Source organism: Glandiceps talaboti, chromosome 5 (genome assembly GCF_964340395.1).
Source record: "Glandiceps talaboti chromosome 5, keGlaTala1.1, whole genome shotgun sequence".
Taxonomy (NCBI): Eukaryota; Metazoa; Hemichordata; class Enteropneusta; family Spengelidae; genus Glandiceps; species Glandiceps talaboti.
This window is the reverse complement of record NC_135553.1, coordinates 643,048-663,615: the sequence shown is the minus strand read 5'-3', so window position 1 is coordinate 663,615 and position 20,568 is coordinate 643,048. Positions and strand designations below refer to the sequence as shown.

The window sequence follows — 20,568 nt, the reverse complement described above, 5'->3', positions numbered from 1 at the left end:
ACTGTACTAGGACCCTCAATAGCTGAAACTGTACTAGGGCCCTCAATAGCTGAAACTGTACTAGGGCTCTCCATAGCTGAAACTGTACTAGGGTCCTCAATAGCTGAAACTGTACTAGGGCCCTCAATAGCTGAAACTGTACTAGGACCCTCAATAGCTGAAACTGTACTAGGACCCTCAATAGCTGAAACTGTACTAGGACCCTCAATAGCTAAAACTGTACTAGGGTCCTAGATAGCTGAAACTGTACTAGGGTCCTAGATAGCTAGAACTGTACTAGGGTCCTAGATAGCTGAAACTGTACTAGGGCCCTCAATAGCTGAAACTGTACTAGGGCCCTCAATAGCTGAAACTGTACTAGGGTCCTAGATAGCTAGAACAACTTTAGCAGGGCTCTCAATAGCTAGAAATGTACTAGGGCCCTCAATAGCTGAAACTGTACTAGGGTCCTAGATAGCTAGAACAACTTTAGCAGGGCTCTCAATAGCTAGAAATGTACTAGGGTTTTCAATAGATACACCTTTTGACTACATGTATGGCCTTCAAATGTTGGATGTTTGGACTAAGGATTCCGAAAAGAGCAGTCTAGAAATATGGTAACTGTCAACTTATCAAATACAACTCCCACCAAATTATGTTTTGAAATCATCTGAACTGCTATTGATGGAGGGCCTTAATTCAGAAATAGATGGAGGGACATTTGTGATTCTTAAATCCAGTCCACGAAATGTCATATCAGCATTTCTACATATTTTCACCTGGTCCATTCTTTTACAAAACTGTTCATTTTTCCATATTCTAAGTAATTTTTGTTTTATAAAAAGTGAATAACATTTTGATTTCAGTTAGATACAGATAATGTAATGTTTGAGGGTTTCAAAATGATAATCACTTCAAAGTCAACTCCTTGTGTAATTTGTGCCTTGTTGCTATGGATACATTACTGTTATACAAGCCATATACAGTATGGAGGCATTACCATGGTATCTTGAAAAGAAAAGATAAATATAAAAGTTATAAGTAATATAACTCCTGATCACATACTATATAGCACCATACATACATGTTCCAATGCAAAGAATAATTTAAACAATTAATACTTAGTATAAGAGTGTTTGTAATTAGAATTCCAACTTTGGCTTCTTGATGGCATCTTGTGATATCTGAACCCCTGTTGATAAGACAAAATGAGAACAAGAAAGTCAAGCTATAACTGTCACATCACAAAGAGCTCAAGTTGAACACAAAATAATATGTAAGGTATGCTATGTTGGTGCATTCTCATGAATTCAGTTGCCCATATTGGCAAACTCCTTTGGAAAGTGAGGGTTGAGCAACACGACATATCTTGTAGTCTACAGACCAAACTACATTCAGAAATGGAACTTGTAACTAACAAAGAAACTAAACAAATGACACAGTATGTTGCAGGTATAAAGACAGCAATATTAACTTTTCCTCTTCTGTTCAAGTAGCAATTGTGAAAGCACATGTCCTATGTTGTATTATAGTATACCAGTATATTGATGGCAGGGGGTGGTTTATTGCTTAAATAACACATTAGAGAATGTAGACAGCGTTTACATTATCACTATAGTCACATTACAGAATGTAGAGTGTTTACCTTATCACTATAGTCACATTAGAGAATGTAGACAGCGTTTACCTTATCACTATAGTCACATTAGAGAATGTAGAGTGTTTACCTTATCACTATAGTCACATTAGAGAATGTAGAGTGTTTACCTTATCACTATAGTCACATTAGAGAATGTAGAGTGTTTACCTTATCACTATAGCCACTATTGCGTCTATTCTGTACATGCTGGAATGGATTACTCTTATATCTAAAATCTTCTGATCTATATCTTTTCACTTTCCTTTCCTACAAACAAAACAAGAAGTCAAATGCAGTTAATTTCATGAAGTGATAGTAATCTAATGTATTACTTTATCATAACAATCACCTAGGAGTCTATAATATGACACAACTCCATGACGTGCGAGTGCAAGCTAGTGTGTTGTGCTCTGGGTATTTGTGTGAGTGCTTGCAGTTTACTCTATGGTTGGACTTTTATGAGCTATGCTGGTGAAAGTGCAGCAGAAAACACTGCAAGTTCAAGTGTGAATACCCCTGAGTACCCACACTGGCACTCACACAGCATGGGGTTCTGTTATTATTACATTTGTTTATCTCAAACTACAAATTTCCATTAAAATACTGTATAACCACACACTTTCACGTACAGAACAATCATGTCCTCATTTGCATATCATTTGCATGAAGGTATGCATGAAACTGCACTGCGGTGCAAATACCACAAGTATATGCATGCACTGGTGCAAGTAGTCAATGGTACATATGTACTTGGTACTAAACTACATACATCTGATACCTTTCCTCTGTCATAGTCTACATCATAATCATCTATAAGTCTATAACACTAACACTTTATATTATACATCTGATACCTTTCCTCTGTCATAGTCTACATCATAATCATCTATAAGTCTATAACACTAACACTTTATATTATACATCGGATACCTTTCCTCTGTCATAGTCTACATCATAATCATCTATAAGTCTATAACACTAACACTTTATATTATACATCTGATACCTTTCCTCTGTCATAGTCTACATCATAATCATCTATAAGTCTATAACACTAACACTTTATATTATACATCTGATACCTTTCCTCTGTCATAGTCTACATCATAATCATCTATAAGTCTATAACACTAACACTTTATATTATACATCGGATACCTTTCCTCTGTCATAGTCTACATCATAATCATCTATAAGTCTATAACACTAACACTTTATATTATACATCTGATACCTTTCCTCTGTCATAGTCTACATCATAATCATCTATAAGTCTATAACACTAACACTTTATATTATACACCTGATACCTTTCCTCTGTCATAGTCTACATCATAATCATCTATAAGTCTATAACACTAACACTTTATATTATACATCTGATACCTTTCCTCTGTCATAGTCTACATCATAATCATCTATAAGTCTATAACACTAACACTTTATATTATACACCTGATACCTTTCCTGTCATAGTCTACATCATAATCATCTATAAGTCTATAACACTAACACTTTACATTATACATCGGATACCTTTCCTCTGTCATAGTCTACATCATAATCATCTATAAGTCTATAACACTAACACTTTATATTATACATCGGATACCTTTCCTCTGTCATAGTCTACATCATAATCATCTATAAGTCTATAACACTAACACTTTATATTATACACCTGATACCTTTCCTGTCATAGTCTACATCATAATCATCTATAAGTCTATAACACTAACACTTTACATTATACATCGGATACCTTTCCTCTGTCATAGTCTACATCATAATCATCTATAAGTCTATAACACTAACACTTTATATTATACATCGGATACCTTTCCTCTGTCATAGTCTACATCATAATCATCTATAAGTCTATAACACTAACACTTTATATTATACATCGGATACCTTTCCTCTGTCATAGTCTACATCATAATCATCTATAAGTCTATAACACTAACACTTTATATTATACATCTGATACCTTTCCTTTGTCATAGTCTACATCATAATAATCTATAAGTCTATAACACTAACACTTTATATTATACACCTGATACCTTTCCTCTGTCATAGTCTACATCATAATCATCTATAAGTCTATAACACTAACACTTTATATTATACATCTGATACCTTTCCTCTGTCATAGTCTACATCATAATCATCTATAAGTCTATAACACTAACACTTTATATTATACATCGGATACCTTTCCTCTGTCATAGTCTACATCATAATCATCTATAAGTCTATAACACTAACACTTTATATTATACATCGGATACCTTTCCTCTGTCATAGTCTACATCATAATCATCTATAAGTCTATAACACTAACACTTTATATTATACATCGGATACCTTTCCTCTGTCATAGTCTACATCATAATCATCTATAAGTCTATAACACTAACACTTTATATTATACATCGGATACCTTTCCTCTGTCATAGTCTACATCATAATCATCTATAAGTCTATAACACTAACACTTTATATTATACATCTGATACCTTTCCTCTGTCATAGTCTACATCATAATCATCTATAAGTCTCTTCCTATCTTCTCTATCTCTTTCAGTGTCTTCATCAATGACACATTTACCACCATCCCATGATTCAACTGAAAAAGAAACAAAAATATCAGTTACAAACTAAATTGATATATTTACTGTATAGTGTATAGCTGCACACACACACACACCACACTAACTGCCTGGCTGCACACACACTTCATACTGACTACATACACCTGATTGTACACACATGCCATATTAAATGCTTGGCTGCATACATACTCCATATTGACTGCTTGGCTGCACACGTACACACTCCACGTTGACTGTCTGATTGTGTACACACACTCCATACTGACTGCACACATGTAGCAGTACATTCACTCTATACTGACTGCACACATGCATGAAACAGTACACACACTCCATAGTAACTGTACATATGTAGCAGTAATCACACAAACACACACACACACACACACACACACACACACACACACACACACTCACTCCATACTGACTGCACACATGTACATGTAGCCACAAACAGTGACTCCATACTGCCTGTATACATGTAGCAGTACACACTCTATACCAACTGTCTGCACATATACATGAGTGACTAAATGACTTCAAACATACAAATGTATATAGAAGATACTTGCCATGAGCACCGTAGCCTTTACTACTTGATCTACTCAATAATTCATCTACCACATTAGATGATCTACTACCATCCCAAGATTTTCTAGTACTTGTCTCACGGTCATGTGATCTCTTATATCCGTCTTTTATATGATGGTCCCATTGCTGACTTGGTACTGAAATGATGGAAACATGTCACTTTCATTGATTTTATATAAAATGAAGACCTTACTTAATACTCTACAACAAATACAAATATAAATGTTCTTAAATTCATTATCAATACAATATTGTACTATATTTATGACAGAGAAATTATGAATTACTACAGAATTAGAGGTTTAGCTAGTTAGATGAAAACAGGTTTACAGAATATCTGAAAATGTCAGACTGAGTGTTTTTGTCTCTCAATTTGAGAACTTCTGTAACAGAGAAGTGCAATATTCCATACATTTCCATACCTACTACCTGTAATTTTTTGAAACCTTGGTAAAATACCTGGGGTATATATTTTAATTACTCAAGTTACTACCTTAATAAAAACACTGTAGTTAATTTATTTCTATGAGAGTGAATGTTCATGTACTCTGGGTTCATAGTATTGTATCAAAAGAAAATTTATACCTTTAGAGTCAAAAGAGTACTTGGAAACAATCTTAAATAATCATTGATGTCTCTCATCAGCACTGTCAGGGGTGAACTACAATACACTGTTATCGCTTTATTTCTGGCCGACTACAGCACTAATGCTGTACACCTATTTTTGTGTGTTCAAGTTACTAGTATTACCGGGGTATCATTCAAGTTACCTTTAGTTTTCTTAGACAATGAATGGTTACCATTCACTTTGCCATTGGTATCATCACCATGTTGATGTTCTTGTCCAAGTAATGACTTTCTGTCTTCTTCCACCTTGTCTTCTTTATGTTTGTGTTTCTTTTTTCTTTTCCTTTCTTCCCTATGAGACTCATCTTCACTATCATCAGTGTGTTTATCATCTCTGTCTTCATCTTTGTGTCTATCTTTACTTCTTTTCTTCTTCTTCTTTTTATGCTTGTGTTTCTTATGTTTCTTGTGTTTTTTGTGAGGTGAATCGTCATCACCATTTAACAATGGCACCTTGTCAGATTCAGTTTGAAACTCCTCTTCATTTGACTCTAACTTTTGTTTTTTCAACGTCTCATCAACATCCTCCTCTTTGAATTTTCTTTTCTCAGCCTGTAAATTATCATGTTGCCATGGCAACTTTGTCCTTTCATCAGAGTCTAAATTAGAGGTATCTGACAATGAATTGCGCCTTTTCCTGTCAATATTGCCATTGCTAAATAAATGTCTAGGTGTATGTTTTGCACTCTGTGGATAACTATGCTGTCTGTCAAATTTCCTAATGGATGGCGGTGATGACTGAAGTCTTGCAATGCCTTGCATCTTATTCTTCTCCACATCTTCACTGCCATCCTGGTTATGTTCTTTATCTTTCACAAGTTTTGCTTTTTCCTCTTCTTTCTGTTTTGTATACTCTGCAAATTCTTCAGGGGTCCGAACAACCCATCCTGGATGTGAAAACTCTCGTATTTTGGGAGTAGATAGGGCATCTTTCTTGTCAACAACTGTCCATTCTCCACCTGTTGAAGTAACACTATGATTACTACTATCTGAAGCTAATGAGGGCGATATTTGTGATTCTGAATCATTTACTTTCCATGATGTGGATGTAGCATTAACTTTAAAAGTGTTCACTTTACTCAATGTCAGTTTCAATGGTGAATTTTGACTTGCACCACTTGGTGTCCGGTTCAAGTTTGGAGAGATCATGCTAGGTGGAATCTTAACAGGAGTGGGTTGCTCTGGTGGTTTCATATATTCCTCTTTACTCTTCTCCTTGTTTTTATCTTTGTCCTTGTCCTTGTCCTTGTCCTTGTCTTTGTCCTTGCCCTTATCCTTGTCCTCTTTCCCTTCTTGTTCCCTCAGTGAAACTTCAACTGCATCTTTCTGTTTGACTACATCACTGTCTTGGCTACTTTTCTGTGTTTCCTTGACAATCAGTGACAACTCTGGTTTTTGATTTTGATGTTCCTTTGATTCTCTTTTGACTTTATCTCTTCCATTATCACTTACAATGCTCTCTTTTTTCTTTACATCACTTGACAACGATGACGATGTAGCAGCAATAATCTTATTACTACTAGTGTTTTTATCATCTTGTAATGGTATAGCACACAATCTAGCCACAGTTTCATCATAATCTTCACAACTATCGTCAGAATCACCAGCATATGGTACAAGAGCGGCATCTTTATCATTCTTTTTTCGTCCCTCTTCACTCATCTTTGCTGTAACTGCAGGAGTGGCTACCTCAGTTTTTACAGTATGTTTAGAGTCTGCACTGTTACCTGCAGCTCCTTGTGGCTCATGCTGCTGCTGTGTAGTTTTAGGTTTGATTCCAATATTAAAGTGAACCTTTTCTCTCTTGCTAGGTTCAGGAATAGTGGTGGGTTTGTTTGTTACTTTATACTGCGATGAGGTACTGATTCCTAGTTTAGATGACTTGGGTTGGGTTGGAGTTGACATCTTTGGTATAGGACGTACAATAGGTTTACCAATTGGTCCGTTTACAGGATTACTGACATGACCACTAGTGATGGTAGATGATGACGACACTCTATTTGTAAATGTTAGTGATGGTGAGAAAGTACTGTTATTGGTCATGGAAGTCTGCAATCAAATCAAACAACATGTCATTACATTTTTAGCCATGGAAGTCTTTGATAAATCAAATTGTGTGTTATAAGTTTCTTCATAACTATATACATTATTTTTATCTGATTTTGTCCTATCCATTATGAACACAGTACCATTTTGTATATAATTTTGTATCTGATTTTGTAGTATATGAGATCATAAACACAGGTTGTGTATAATTTTGTCATATACGCTTACGCCAATACGCTTCTTCGAAAGTTTCCACTCTGTTCGACTCATGTCAAACTTTATTTGTTCAGAAGTTTCTGTACAAATATGTATTGTTCACAATTATGGTCTTTGTACAGTAACAAAAGTTTAAACGATCTCAGAGTTGCTTATAACAATGCCTTTCGAATCATTATGGGCTATGCACGTGACTGCAGTGCAAGTGCTATGATTGTGTCAAATACTGTTCCAACTTTTGAAGCTCTTAGAAGAAAATTACTCTTCAGATTTTTTGACAGGGTGAAGAGTAGCTCGAACTTATTAATTTCGGCGGTATTCTCCTCCGACTGTTTTTTACGCTCGAAGATAACTTCAAGATATATGAATTTAATGTATTTTTAAAATATCTTTTCTGTCTGTCTATTTTAGAGTGCTCTTTTTAACGTTTGTCTTGTGTACTATGTAAATGTTGTGTTTTTTTATAGTATATGGGAGTGTATCCTGCAATAAAGTTATAATAATAATAATAATATCTGAGAGTGCAGAACACTTTCCCCTCCCCCCTCCCCCTGCTGTGATACATACAATAGTAATCAAGCAAATACTACTATGGGAAGGTGACTATCTACTTTGCTGAGACTGACATGAACAACAACAACAAAGTTAGCAACACATGGATTCATTTCTTACAAATAAGAAGTAATGTCATTTTCATGTACAATCTTTCAGATTGCACCTCCCATACACAACAAAGAAATTCAATCCAGGAAATGGTGTTTTACTAAATAGTCCATTCCACCCAAACACAGCACTAGATGTAGTAGAAATTTCAAATATCAAGGGTTATAATGAAGTAGAGTTTGATCCTACCTTTTCATAGGACTGCTGTGACTTGGTGCTGGGTTTACGGATATAAAATAAGATGTATGCTTCTTGGTCAAGTATGGTCTTTAAACTGGACTGTGATACGTTGGAATCATTCATACAATACCAGGAGTCATTGGGTGCTCTCACATAGCAATAGTAATGTCCAGAGTTACAGGAATAACCATGGTGTACAAGTACAGCATACAGTCTATACATAATGGCAGGTCCCTGATAAAAACAAAATACAATCACTGTGAAGCCAAAGCTGCCCAGTCTTGGTACATTTAGGGATTTCAAGGTGGAGATAAACAAAACAGAAGTGGGATTTGAAACAATGATTCTATATTATACAATTCTATAATATGCACAAAGTGACTTAATTTTGACACCTGACCTTGAAAGCCAAAGTCAAAATATTTCATGACGAAATATACTTATCATTCCACTGAAATATGTGGTATAGTCACCCGCACAAAGCTAGCATGTTACAAGACTTCAAATGTCAGAAAACTCCACATATACATGTAGGTACAGATGGATGTATGTATGTATGTATGTATGTATGTATGTATGTATGTATGTATGTATGTATGTATGTATGTATGTATGTATGTATGTATGTATGTATGTATGTATGTATGTATGTATGTATGTATGTATGTATGTATGTATGTATGTATGTATGTATGTATGTATGTATGTATGTATGTATGTATGTATGTATGTATGTATGTATGTATGTATGTATGTATGTATGTATGTATGTATGTATGTATGTATGTATGTATGTATGTATGTATGTATGTATGTATGTATGTATATGTGTGTGTGTGTGTGTGTGTGTGTGTGTGTGTGTGTGTGTGTGTGTGTGTGTGTGTGTGTATGTACTAGGTGAACCAAATGCGACTTTTTTCAAGTTTGAGATATTGATAACAGACATACAGACATGTATACACACATTAGACACCATGCAATGTACAGTTTTCTCTATGGATTTGGGCTTATTGTCTATAGGAGTTAAGCGTAAAAGAACTTACAGATTTCTGACTCATATATGGTCTTAGATCCAGGAATTCAGGGTACCTTACATCTTTGGTAATCTTGGACCCAATGTACCGATTAAAATCAAACCTACAATATCAACAAGTTCAGATGTTATACACACTTAGTCTTTAATATATCAACCAAAGCCAGACTTTATTTATTACATGGTTATAAGCTTTTGGTATAAAATCAATGTCATGTTGTACTATACAAATTAGTCCTTGTCTTTCACCTAACTAAAGGTTTACACTGCGTCATATAAATGTTGTCTGTATAATACAACTGAATACACTAGCCCCGTCTACATGGCACTAAAAATCCTACCTGAGGTAGGATTCAGGATAGTTTGAAGCCCGTGTAGACACAAACGCCTCCTAAACCTGTCCTGAAACCGTCCTGACTTAGGACACCTTTGAGAGGTTTCCTGAAACCCTCCTGACTTCATCCTATGTACTGTCAGGAGGGAAGGCACGACATCTCCGTTGTAACCTTCCTAAGTGTAGACACAAATCTATCCTACCTCAGGTAGGACTTGGGACTGCCTCAGGTAGGGCGACCTACGTGTAGATGGGGCTACTGTCAGATCTGTCAGACTTGTACATGGTATATGTCAAATACAACAAATTTTCTCTACATGATGCAAGTGCATCCAGGCAGTCTATGGTTACTATGTGTATAATAAATGCAATAAATGAAGGTTGGCCAATCACTTTCTGAATAAGCAGTACCACATCATTCTTACCATGTAGTCATTATTTTGCAGTATATTATGAAAATTTCACCTTCCAGAAACAAATCTAATGCAAGATTACTTTGAAGGTCTCCTACAACCCATTATTACTGGTAATGTTTCATTTAACTGGGTGTCTTTATGTTTTACATAATTACATGTACATGTATCATTATGTGTTAGGGATGTATTTGATCAAACATTTGTGATTTGTAAAAATAAAGTGTTGAGTCACACAACTTTCCAGTCCAAGTGTTTCACATAACTCATGACTAAACATGACATTACGCATAAGGCATCATAGTTTCAAATTTGTTCCTTTTGCATAGGATTCATACACATGTTTCTAATGTCACAACCACTTCCCTGAACTTTACTAGTACTTCTTGTTTACTCTAAACACTAATATAACTTGAATGTTGTTATTTTGATGTTTACTATAAAACGCTATGTCATTCTCTCTGTACTTACCTCTTCAATGACAAAGTAAGAATGTTTGGTGGTCTGTGTACAGTAAACCTCTTCAGAGCTGGGACCTTTACTTTACATCTGTATTCAACCAACAGACACATTTATTATCGTTTGAATAAAGTTGTACTTAATGCTATCAAAGACAAACATTACAGAGGAATAGTTCAATCAAGTTTTATGTAAATATCTGCATTTAAGTGAAAGAGGTTAAAGGTGTGCTACTTTCAATTTATCACGCTGTCTCTGTCAATACATAATATTATTTTTTTTCTGCTTACCTTTTACACAAGTACATATTGTCATTCTCCAATGTTTCTGGTTTGATCATTCTCTCTAAAGCTCTTACAACAGATGACACATGCTGTAAGTAGAGATATTGAGATTTAAGTATAATTTTGGAATATTCAGTTCCTGAGACATCAACAACAATTAAATATCAATGAAATTTATAAGAAAGATCACATGTGCTGTAAGTAGCGATATAAGGATATCATAATGGTTATGGAATTGAGGTGAAAACTTGATGAGGTACATTGACTTAAAACTTGATGAGGTCTGCAGTATCCACTTTAGGTTCATTGACTTAAAACTTGATGAGGTTCATTGACTTAAAACTTGATGAGGTCTGCAGCATCCACTTTAGGTTCATTGACTTAAAACTTGATGAGGTCTGCAGTATCCACTTTAGGTTCATTGACTTAAAACTTGATGAGGTTCATTGACTTAAAACTTGAGAAGGTCTGCAGCATCCACTTTAGGTTCATTGACTTAAAACTTGATGAGGTCTGCAGTATCCACTTTAGGTTCATTGACTTAAAACTTGATGAGGTTCATTGACTTAAAACTTGATGAGGTCTGCAGTATCCACTTTAGGTTCATTGACTTAAAACTTGATGAGGTTCATTGACTTAAAACTTGCAGTATCCAAATCAAACAAGTTCTTTGTTGCAAGACAATCATGGCCATACATCAAGTGTGATCAGTTTTATTAGCATTAATTCACACAGAAATAATTTGATTTAATTTTACTTAACTTGCTTGCCATGGTAACTATGGCAAAACAGGGAAGAAAGCGTAATGATGTCACAACTAAAGTAAAAGTTACTATCTACATACCTTGATATCCAAACTGATGTCTAGGAAAGGATCATGGGTATCAGATTTCTCTTGACACTTTAGACATTGCACTATTAATCATAAAGATAAAAGAACATTTATAATGACTTATAATGCAGATTATTGTGATAAGTTAGCAACAATATTTCATTCTATGGTGTTCTTGTAAACTAGTAATTGCAATCGGCATGATTACCGGTATCACTGGTTGGGAATTTTTGATAATGTATATTCTTAAAAGCTTTTGAAGTCCCTTATAATGTTCATAGCACTACTGACCCTAACTTGTTGCAATTACACAGTTCAAAGGACAGTTTTTTCTCAAACAGTATGGGCACTGTGTATCTGTACTGCTTGTTTTATCATATGGTTAAGGACATACACCAGTCTACATACAAACATATACTGTATAAGCATCTAGTTTGTGATGGGTTTTATGTGTACTCACCTCGGCTACGATAATAACCTCCAAAAATCTGATGTACCAATGTGGTTTCTTTACTATACCTATCTAACCTGTAACAAACCAGACATCATTTATAAAGGTAAGTACATACTCTTCACCTCAAAGCCTTGTACAAAATCGTTCAATTTTTTTATTGCTGAATAACAAAGAACGTACATGGTTTGAAAGAGATCAAAATTGTCTGAAAATAATGAATTGTTGTCAAACTTTGTACATGCAACTAAATGAGCAAATCTTGATTATCTTGAAAAATTGTTCTATAGCAATTAGCATAGTACCGTCTTACTGTTGTAAAAGATTTGGCACCCCTTCCATAATTACATACGGCAAAGTTCCTCTAGATGCACAGTTCCTGTGATATGTCAATATTCCAAACATTTAAGTTCCCACATGATAGGTACCCCCACAGGAAGTCTTCCATTATTTATAGAACATATTTATATCTATATTGGCTCTCTCTAGAGATGATATTTGTTTTGAATTGCTAATATACAAGTTCTACTTCAGATGTTATTTTGATCTGGGTACCAAATATCTAGTTATCAAATACCTAGTTATTCCTTAGCAATATGTACTTCCCAATTTTTAATTCAGCAGGTACTTCTAATTTTCTGTGCTTAATCCAAACTTATACTAACATTGTGTGAATGAAGACTATAACAACAACATACTTATCATATCCTGACAAAGCAGATTTCTGCATGGCTTCAGTCACACCACGTAGAAACTCATGGGCATCTTCTTGGTGACCATACCTAAACTGTTTACCAATATCTGTAAGTACAAATCAGTAAGACTGAGTCACTGAGTCAACGATGTCACCATTTGTCTTTAATAGGGAACTTGCAATCCAGACTGAGCATGCTCAGATGCAAAGGACTATGGGATTATCTGTGGTTATCGTAATACCTAATCTGACGCGATTGATGAAATAAACCTCCCACAATGGTCAGGGTAACTATGAATTGATCATTTGTGGTTACAAACAATGTAACAACATTGTTTACAATACTAATTGATTAGTATTTATTGTCACATTTCCCATGATGCAACATTCAGCATGGCGGGTTTGCAAGTTCCCTAATTTTTCCATTGATACATACTCTGTACATGTACTTTTCAAACATTCTACAGAAGTTATTGCCAATAACTAATTGATGTAGTGATGATTGTGCAAAAACATAATCCTATATAATCACATTATGTAGTGATCTTAAAAGTGAACCTGGCATACCATGTACATGACACTTCATCAATACTTGTTAGTCTGTCCATACTCAACACTTTTGTTTTGAGGATATGGTAAGTTGATAAAGGTTCCAAAGTCATGATACCAGATTTCCTAATCAAATTAATCCTCTTTCCACCAGAGGGGTTTATTTCTTTGTACACAAAAAATTAAAAGTTGGGAAAATTAGGATTAAGGTACAATAAGACTGGGAAACCTATGTAAGTCGTACCTGATTTCCTGCCTCAGTTACTTGTGTTCCAGGACCATTGCAAAAACACTGATACTGTACAATATCCATGTTTTTTTTAATGTGATTTTTAAATCAAAGTTGGGTTTTGTTATACATGTAATGTTGTTGTCTATCAAAACATTACATTTACTACTTACTTTTGATTTTCTGTATGATAACCATAGGTCTTATAACTGAGCCAGACTGATTAAATGTCCTAATAGCATGTCTTTGTAATTCACAAATCATACAAAACCCTGGTTCCCGACCTGTAAATAAAACAGTCACAATAATATTGAAATAAGATTGACAGTGTTCTTATATATAAATTTAGCATAAATCTTTCTGAACTGTATCCTTGGCATTGGTTATTCAACAAATTTGTAACTTCTATTCATAATGTAACAAATTCATGTTTTATACAATATGGTACCTCACACATGGACACATTGGACCACTTCAATAGGCAGTGCCTGTTGGAGTCAAACATTTCTCTAAAAGTCTAAATACTTATATAGAAAATATAAATGTTATCCTGAAACCTGTGTAGTATTTTTCACATTTAAAATCATATTTTGATATTCGAGTAATTGAAAGATATGGTATTACTCACATGACTGCGTGTGTTGTTGACTCATTAGATAGTTAGTTAATGGTGGTGTATAGGTAAGACACTGTAGAGCCGAGTTCAAAAAACATGTGTTTCCGAGATTCATTAGTCCACTGCCAATACGAGTCACTTTGTGCCAGTCTAATCGCAATTTTTCCAATGGAAAAAGTACAACTTTGGGCATGGGAATACCATCGTTGTGGCCTGTAGTAATATCACCACTTGGATGTTGGCTCATCATTGTGTCTGAAAACATCACATAGGTAGAATATTCACTCCCTGATTACATTACATGTTACATGGGCTCTGTGTACACCATTGTATAACACTATAAATCTGTGTTACAATGTATATGGACGGACTGACTTACTGTGTGTGCGTGTAACAGTATAACATTTTGTGTGTGTGTGTGTGAGTGTGTGTGTGTGAGTGTGTGTGTGTGTGAGTGTGTGTGTGTGTGTGTGTGTGTGTGTGTGTGTGTGTGTGTGTGTGTGTGTGTGTGTGTGTGTGTGTGTGTGTGTGTGAGCATGTACAACAGAGCGCATGAATTAATGAGAATACATGGGCATTTCACATTATTTTGGACTGGCACCAAAAATCTTACCATATTGCAGTAAATTGTATTGTTCAATGTGTCAAACACATAAATAATGACACCGAACACAAAATTGATACATCAATAGACACTTATACCACACTCACAACTGACTACCAGGTACACTCATAGAAGTAAATACACTCACCTTGGTATTGTCGATCTCCTGTTTTAGTTTGTTTCAGCACATCATGTCCTTTACCTACTGGATTCAATGGTACATACTTAGTACGCAAGTTTTCTAGTTTGAATGAGAAGGATTTTTCAGCAGGTTTGAAGTCAATCTTGTGAAGAAGTACTTGCTTGGATGATGATATAATCTGTTGATCTAAATCTGACTTGGACTTTTCTTCACCGACACCTTTCTGCTGTTTTTTTGGTTGGTGTTGGCGAACTAAATCTCGCTTCAATGACTGATCAATTGTCATCTCTTAAAACCTTAGATTCTACAAGAAAAATGAAAATATACAATGTTTAATGTACCTGTTCATGTAATGTAAAGGAAAATAAAAACTGAAAAGGAATTTTTCAGAGAATGCTAAGTATTTAAATTATTTTCATTGAATCTTTTGGAACAATATTTTGGTGCGTTATGGATGATCATGCAAATGAACTGATACATTAGAACAATTTCTATCCATAAATGTCAGTTGTTTATCACCTGTTGAGATGAAAGTTGTGTAACTGCCACTGAAACACAGTGGAAGTAATTCATTTCATGTTTTTATGACCACAAGAAATAACTACATGTACATGTACTTCAGTTTGTAGATGACCAGTACAGTTCCCTGACACTGCATGGCTACATTGTCTAGTAAGACTAACTGTTGATATATGAAGCATGAATTGAATGTGATTTGTTTACAGCTGACAAACAAATCAATCATCAGAACTAAAAAATATAGCCATTCAAATCAAAATATTAGTTAGAAATGTTCTTCTATTTACTCTTGCAAAAATTTCACTTATTAACGACAATTTATGTTATATTTTTATGATGTAACCCTGTTTTTCCCAAACAGTATTTACTTGTTTACAAATAAATATCACTTGGGAGAAAGAGGATTAAACCTGCACTAGCTGCAACTGGGCCATTTTTTTCATAAAATAACTAAAATTAGTCAATTACTTATAAAAAGACATTATATCTGTTAATTTATCAATCTGTTATTCAATACTATCTGTATGTAGTGTAGTGACAAGTCTAAATCTTGAGCGAAAGCTAGGTTTTGAATCTGCTACCATGTTAAAACTGTAGTAGTTGTAACTTTCTATAGTACAATTTTTGGAATGACCACAATACAATACATTTACTGAAAATTGTTAAAATACCAATAATTGGATATTGTACATATTAATCAGTGGTCGATATTATCCACAAGCACTACTGAAAAAGGTTGAAATTGGGATTGCCATTGAGAGCACTGACTTTTGGGTGTGGACCTAAAAATCAATTTGATTTGTATAAACAGCTACAAAAAATATGTTTACCCATAGATGATACAATACTATGCATGATGTATGATATTCTTAAGTTATTATATCTAAAAAAACATCTTCACAAAAACATTCCCATTGCAACCAGGGCAACATTAATAGAAATCAACCACACTTGGATATCATGATATGCAAGAATTGAAAAAAATGACAAAGTTTTTTGTACCTGACAATGTGAAAGTTGATACTTGAATCAATGGAGTCTACAGAATTACATTTTTTAAAGTTATGAAGTAAATAAAAATTTCGCACAAATATTACGGCTGTATTCAGTTATATATGATATGGATGTAAAATAAAATGACTTGCGTGTCATTTATATATACACATGTATATATAATTCAAAAAGAATAGGACCACTACCATTATTTTTTACAAAGCTATCTCTCTGTATGTGTGAAAGCCTTACATATGGAGCAAATTGTGATATGACATAGGTTTCTTGATGAAAGCAAGATTATTATGTTTGCTTGACTACATGTAGGATATGCCATAAAAATTATTTGGTAGTAAAGACATTTGAAGAGTTTGATATCCTGGACAAAATAACAAAAAATTAGTTTCATCTTCAAGAACTATTTCTGACCTCTTCACTCGCATAAAATACAAATTCTGGTCAAGACAGGTTATATGTGCATTAAATAGTATATGCATATTTTGCTAGGCTTGGTTGCATTTACCCATGTCACTGTGTCAGATATACAGCAGGGGATGGATGGGACCAAATATACATGTAGCATTCCTTTACAGTCTTCTTGCAGTGTTTTAATGTCAAATATAAATACCCTACTAAGATTACAACACTAGATACCAGTTTGTGGTTTATTCTCTTTTTGGCATGTTTACTTTTCATGATATGTAACTTTGAATTGTTTTTCAGAGGTGGGAATGGGAGATTACTAGAACATCAAAATTGATGTCATTTACAATTGACTGGCTATAATATTTCCAACATCTACTTATAAACTATGTTCACCTATTTGTATGCAAGTGTCCTGGGCAAGTGTACATATTACATACATAATTCATAATATAATACATATGTGCCAGCAAAGGTGGTCCCAACTATTGCAAGTGATAAGCAGATGTATTCCATTTCCATAATTGTTCCCTACTCCTTCTCTCAATCCCAAATCCAGTATAGTATAATAAATGTTTTACTGATCAGTTTGAAAACCTCCAGGTAATGTATAAAATGACTTCACAATGAATTTAAAATATGACCATAATAAATGGGGCGCTGTACTAATTCAGTTTCTTAGATAGAACTGGGATGTGGATACCACGTGATAAGAACACAGCGCTTTTAATAGCATGGAAGTAGATAGGTTACAATGTCTAGAAGACTACATCAGTCTATGCAAGATATTTAGCATATTATTTCAGTCCAAACTGGTAGCAAAATATCTTACTTGAGTATGCATGAACAATACATATGTGGGAGTACCGCCATACCAAGAACACACCACGCCGCGCGGCACAATTCAAACGTTTCATGTCACTGTGCATGTATACATCTTGCCATAATATCATATCTTCGGACAGAGAAAAGACTTGGGCAATTACGAGTTATGTCCGCCGAATACCGGCAATAATTAAAACAAAGTTGACGTGTTAATTACCTATTGAATTCCACCACAGTTCACAATATCTTGGGATAGCATCAATATGATAACATCAATGCAACTCCTCACCGTTGCCCCATAGTCGAATTCCATAGGATCGACATTGTTATAAATGGCTTCGGCTAAGTACCATCCGGGTTGTGCGTGACCTCTATCCCATTGCGTTCAATTTTGTTGAGTATTCATATTTTACAAATTATATTTGATGATATTTCATCCATGAATTTTATTAAGTGTTTCATTAATATTTATAAATATAGCAGTGATTTTTTTCACAAGGTATTATTGAAGAAAGTAAACTAATAATTAAGCGTATATTTTATCACATACTGAACGAGGATAAAGCCGACAGCACATGCATCCCATCAGTCTTTGCTACATTCAAGATGTCTGCGCCCATGAGGAAACTTGCGGCAATCGGTGTCTTCTCTTTTCGTTTCCACAAAGCGTCAAGTCTTTGTAATTTTGCTTGGAAAAGAGGATCGCACCATGTCACAGCAAATAATTGTCCAAATCGTTTGTTGACCAAGAGGCCTTCTTGTATTTACAACGTTACAGTACGACAGTTGTCATCCGACCAGCCTGTTTTGGACGAACACGAATTACGTAAACAAATCAACATTCTGACAGATTCATTTCTTGAGGCCAGGGAGTTACTGGTAGATGCAGTAAGTTTCTAAAAGTTAGATTTTCAGTTAAATTTACCTTTCACTGACAGCTGTGTCGCAGGGGTTGATATGGTTGAATTCCATGGTTATTATTTTAGAGATATGAAAACTTGTATATTATTGATGTACTTTGGACATGTTGGAGGTCAATGCATGGAAGGATAAAAACAATGAAACGAATGTTCAACATCACGTGACCGTAGGTCTGTTTCTTACCGCAGGCCAAATCAGCCCCTGTGTCATTGTCCCAATGATACATTTATCTGTAATCGATTTGTAATAACTGATATTTAGTCCTAAATCGTTTTTTTTTTATATTTTGATTTGTTTCATCTTAAATTCAAATAGCGTTGATGAGTATATGTTTTTCAGTTTTGATTTTCATTTCAGGAAGAAGTTAAAGATACAGTTTACTTTAGTGCTGACATAGAGGAAGCAGAAGAAGCTGTGACAGAGACACTTGAGGCATATGAAAAGCTATTGTCTCAGTTGACAGAAGCTCAAAAGACAAATGTTTGCAGAACCATAGGTTTAAAAATGCAAGAATTGAAAGCACATCAGAATGCCATTAGGGAATATTTAGTGGATCATTAAACCAGCATAGAAAATTACACATCTATACTGCTAAGAACTGTACCCTACTACAGTACAATGCAGTATGAAATTGTTTAATGTTGACTTTATATCAAACTGTGCCAATATGGGACTGCAGTGTAGTATGCAAGAAACAACTTGTTGTGAACTGAATTCTAAAGCCAGTATGGGCTACAAAGTGTTTTCATATGAAATGCCTTTCTTTGGAGTTGATTTTAATGCTTGTATAAACTACACTATAAAATGAAATGACATGCTGTGTACTTGTATTTTAAAGCCATATGGACTACAGGGTATTTTGAAATGACACACTTTGGACTGTATTTTAAAGCTTGTGTGAACTACAGGGTAATATGAACTATGAGATGTCTTGCTGTGGACTGTATTTTAAAGTTAGTATGGACTTTAGTGGGTAATAAGAGATGTCTTGTTGTGGACTGTATTTTAAAGTTAGTATGGACTACAGGGTAATAAGAGATGTCTTGTTGTGGACTGTAATTTAAAGTTAGTATGGAATGCAGGGTAATATGAAATGACATGCTGTGGACTGTATTTTAAAGTTTGTATGGACTACAGGGTAATAAGAGATGTCTTGTTGTGGACTGTATTTTAAAGTTAGTATGGACTACAGGGTAATAAGAGATGTTTTGTTGTGGACTGTATTTTAAAGTTAGTATGGAATGCAGGGTAATATGAAATGACATGCTGTGGACTGTATTTTAAAGTTAGTATGGACTACAGGGTAATATGAAATGACATGTTGTGGACGATATTTTAAAGTTAGTATGGACTACAGGGTAATAAGAGATGTCTTGTTGTGGACTGTAATTTAAAGTTAGTATGGACTACAGGGTAATATGAGATGTCTTGTTGTGGACTGTATTTTAAAGTTAGTATGGACTACAGGGTAATAAGAGATGTCTTGTTGTGGACTGTATTTTAAAGCATGTGTGAATTACAGGGTAATACGAGATGTCTTGCTGTGGACTGTAATTTAAAGTTAGTATGGACTACAGGGTAAAATGCAACAACTTGTGAATTGTTTACTGATGCAGCATATTAAATGAGGATCTGTGTAGTTGAATGATAATGAACTACAAATAAATGTCTAACAATATTATTAAAGT

At 34.5% G+C, this 20,568-nt stretch overlaps 2 protein-coding genes across 3 annotated transcripts; one reads left to right on the top strand and one right to left on the bottom strand.

The window, feature by feature from the left end:
• Positions 1–287: 287 nt before the first annotated feature.
• LOC144435026 (uncharacterized) lies at positions 288–18,273 on the bottom strand. 2 transcript variants are annotated; one of them, XM_078123562.1, is made up of 16 exons: positions 18,177–18,273; positions 15,206–15,503; positions 14,466–14,708; positions 14,011–14,121; positions 13,064–13,166; positions 12,375–12,442; positions 11,927–11,997; positions 11,089–11,171; positions 10,811–10,888; positions 9,603–9,696; positions 8,569–8,793; positions 5,598–7,503; positions 4,809–4,964; positions 4,141–4,250; positions 1,787–1,885; positions 288–1,171 (listed from the first exon to the last, which is right to left on the bottom strand). In XM_078123562.1, exons 2-16 carry the CDS (start codon positions 15,483–15,485, stop codon positions 1,094–1,096), a joined length of 3,705 nt encoding a protein of 1,234 aa, XP_077979688.1. In that variant the 5' UTR covers positions 15,486–15,503; positions 18,177–18,273; the 3' UTR covers positions 288–1,093. The 2 variants fall into 2 exon arrangements, with proteins under 2 accessions (XP_077979688.1, XP_077979689.1); XM_078123563.1 differs by having other exon boundaries at positions 288–987.
• Positions 18,274–18,568: 295 nt separating this feature from the next.
• On the top strand, positions 18,569–20,504 carry LOC144435861 (uncharacterized). The gene is made up of 2 exons (XM_078124499.1): positions 18,569–18,847; positions 19,238–20,504. Exons 1-2 carry the CDS (start codon positions 18,578–18,580, stop codon positions 19,439–19,441), a joined length of 474 nt encoding a protein of 157 aa, XP_077980625.1. The 5' UTR covers positions 18,569–18,577; the 3' UTR covers positions 19,442–20,504.
• The last annotated feature ends 64 nt before the right edge of the window (positions 20,505–20,568 follow it).

Excerpts from the sequence above, each read along its gene's own strand:
- LOC144435026 (XM_078123562.1), bottom strand. The coding sequence starts at position 15,485 with ATGACAATTGATCAGTCATTGAAGCGAGATTTAGTTCGCCAACACCAA. Across the intron at positions 11,998-12,374 it reads AGGTTATTATCGTAGCCGAG|TGCAATGTCTAAAGTGTCAA; the intron begins GTGAGTACACAT and ends TATGATTAATAG. Across the intron at positions 4,251-4,808 it reads TAAAGGCTACGGTGCTCATG|TTGAATCATGGGATGGTGGT; the intron begins GCAAGTATCTTC and ends TTTCTTTTTCAG.
- LOC144435861 (XM_078124499.1), top strand. The coding sequence starts at position 18,578 with ATGAGGAAACTTGCGGCAATCGGTGTCTTCTCTTTTCGTTTCCACAAA. Across the intron at positions 18,848-19,237 it reads GGGAGTTACTGGTAGATGCA|GAAGAAGTTAAAGATACAGT; the intron begins GTAAGTTTCTAA and ends TTTTCATTTCAG.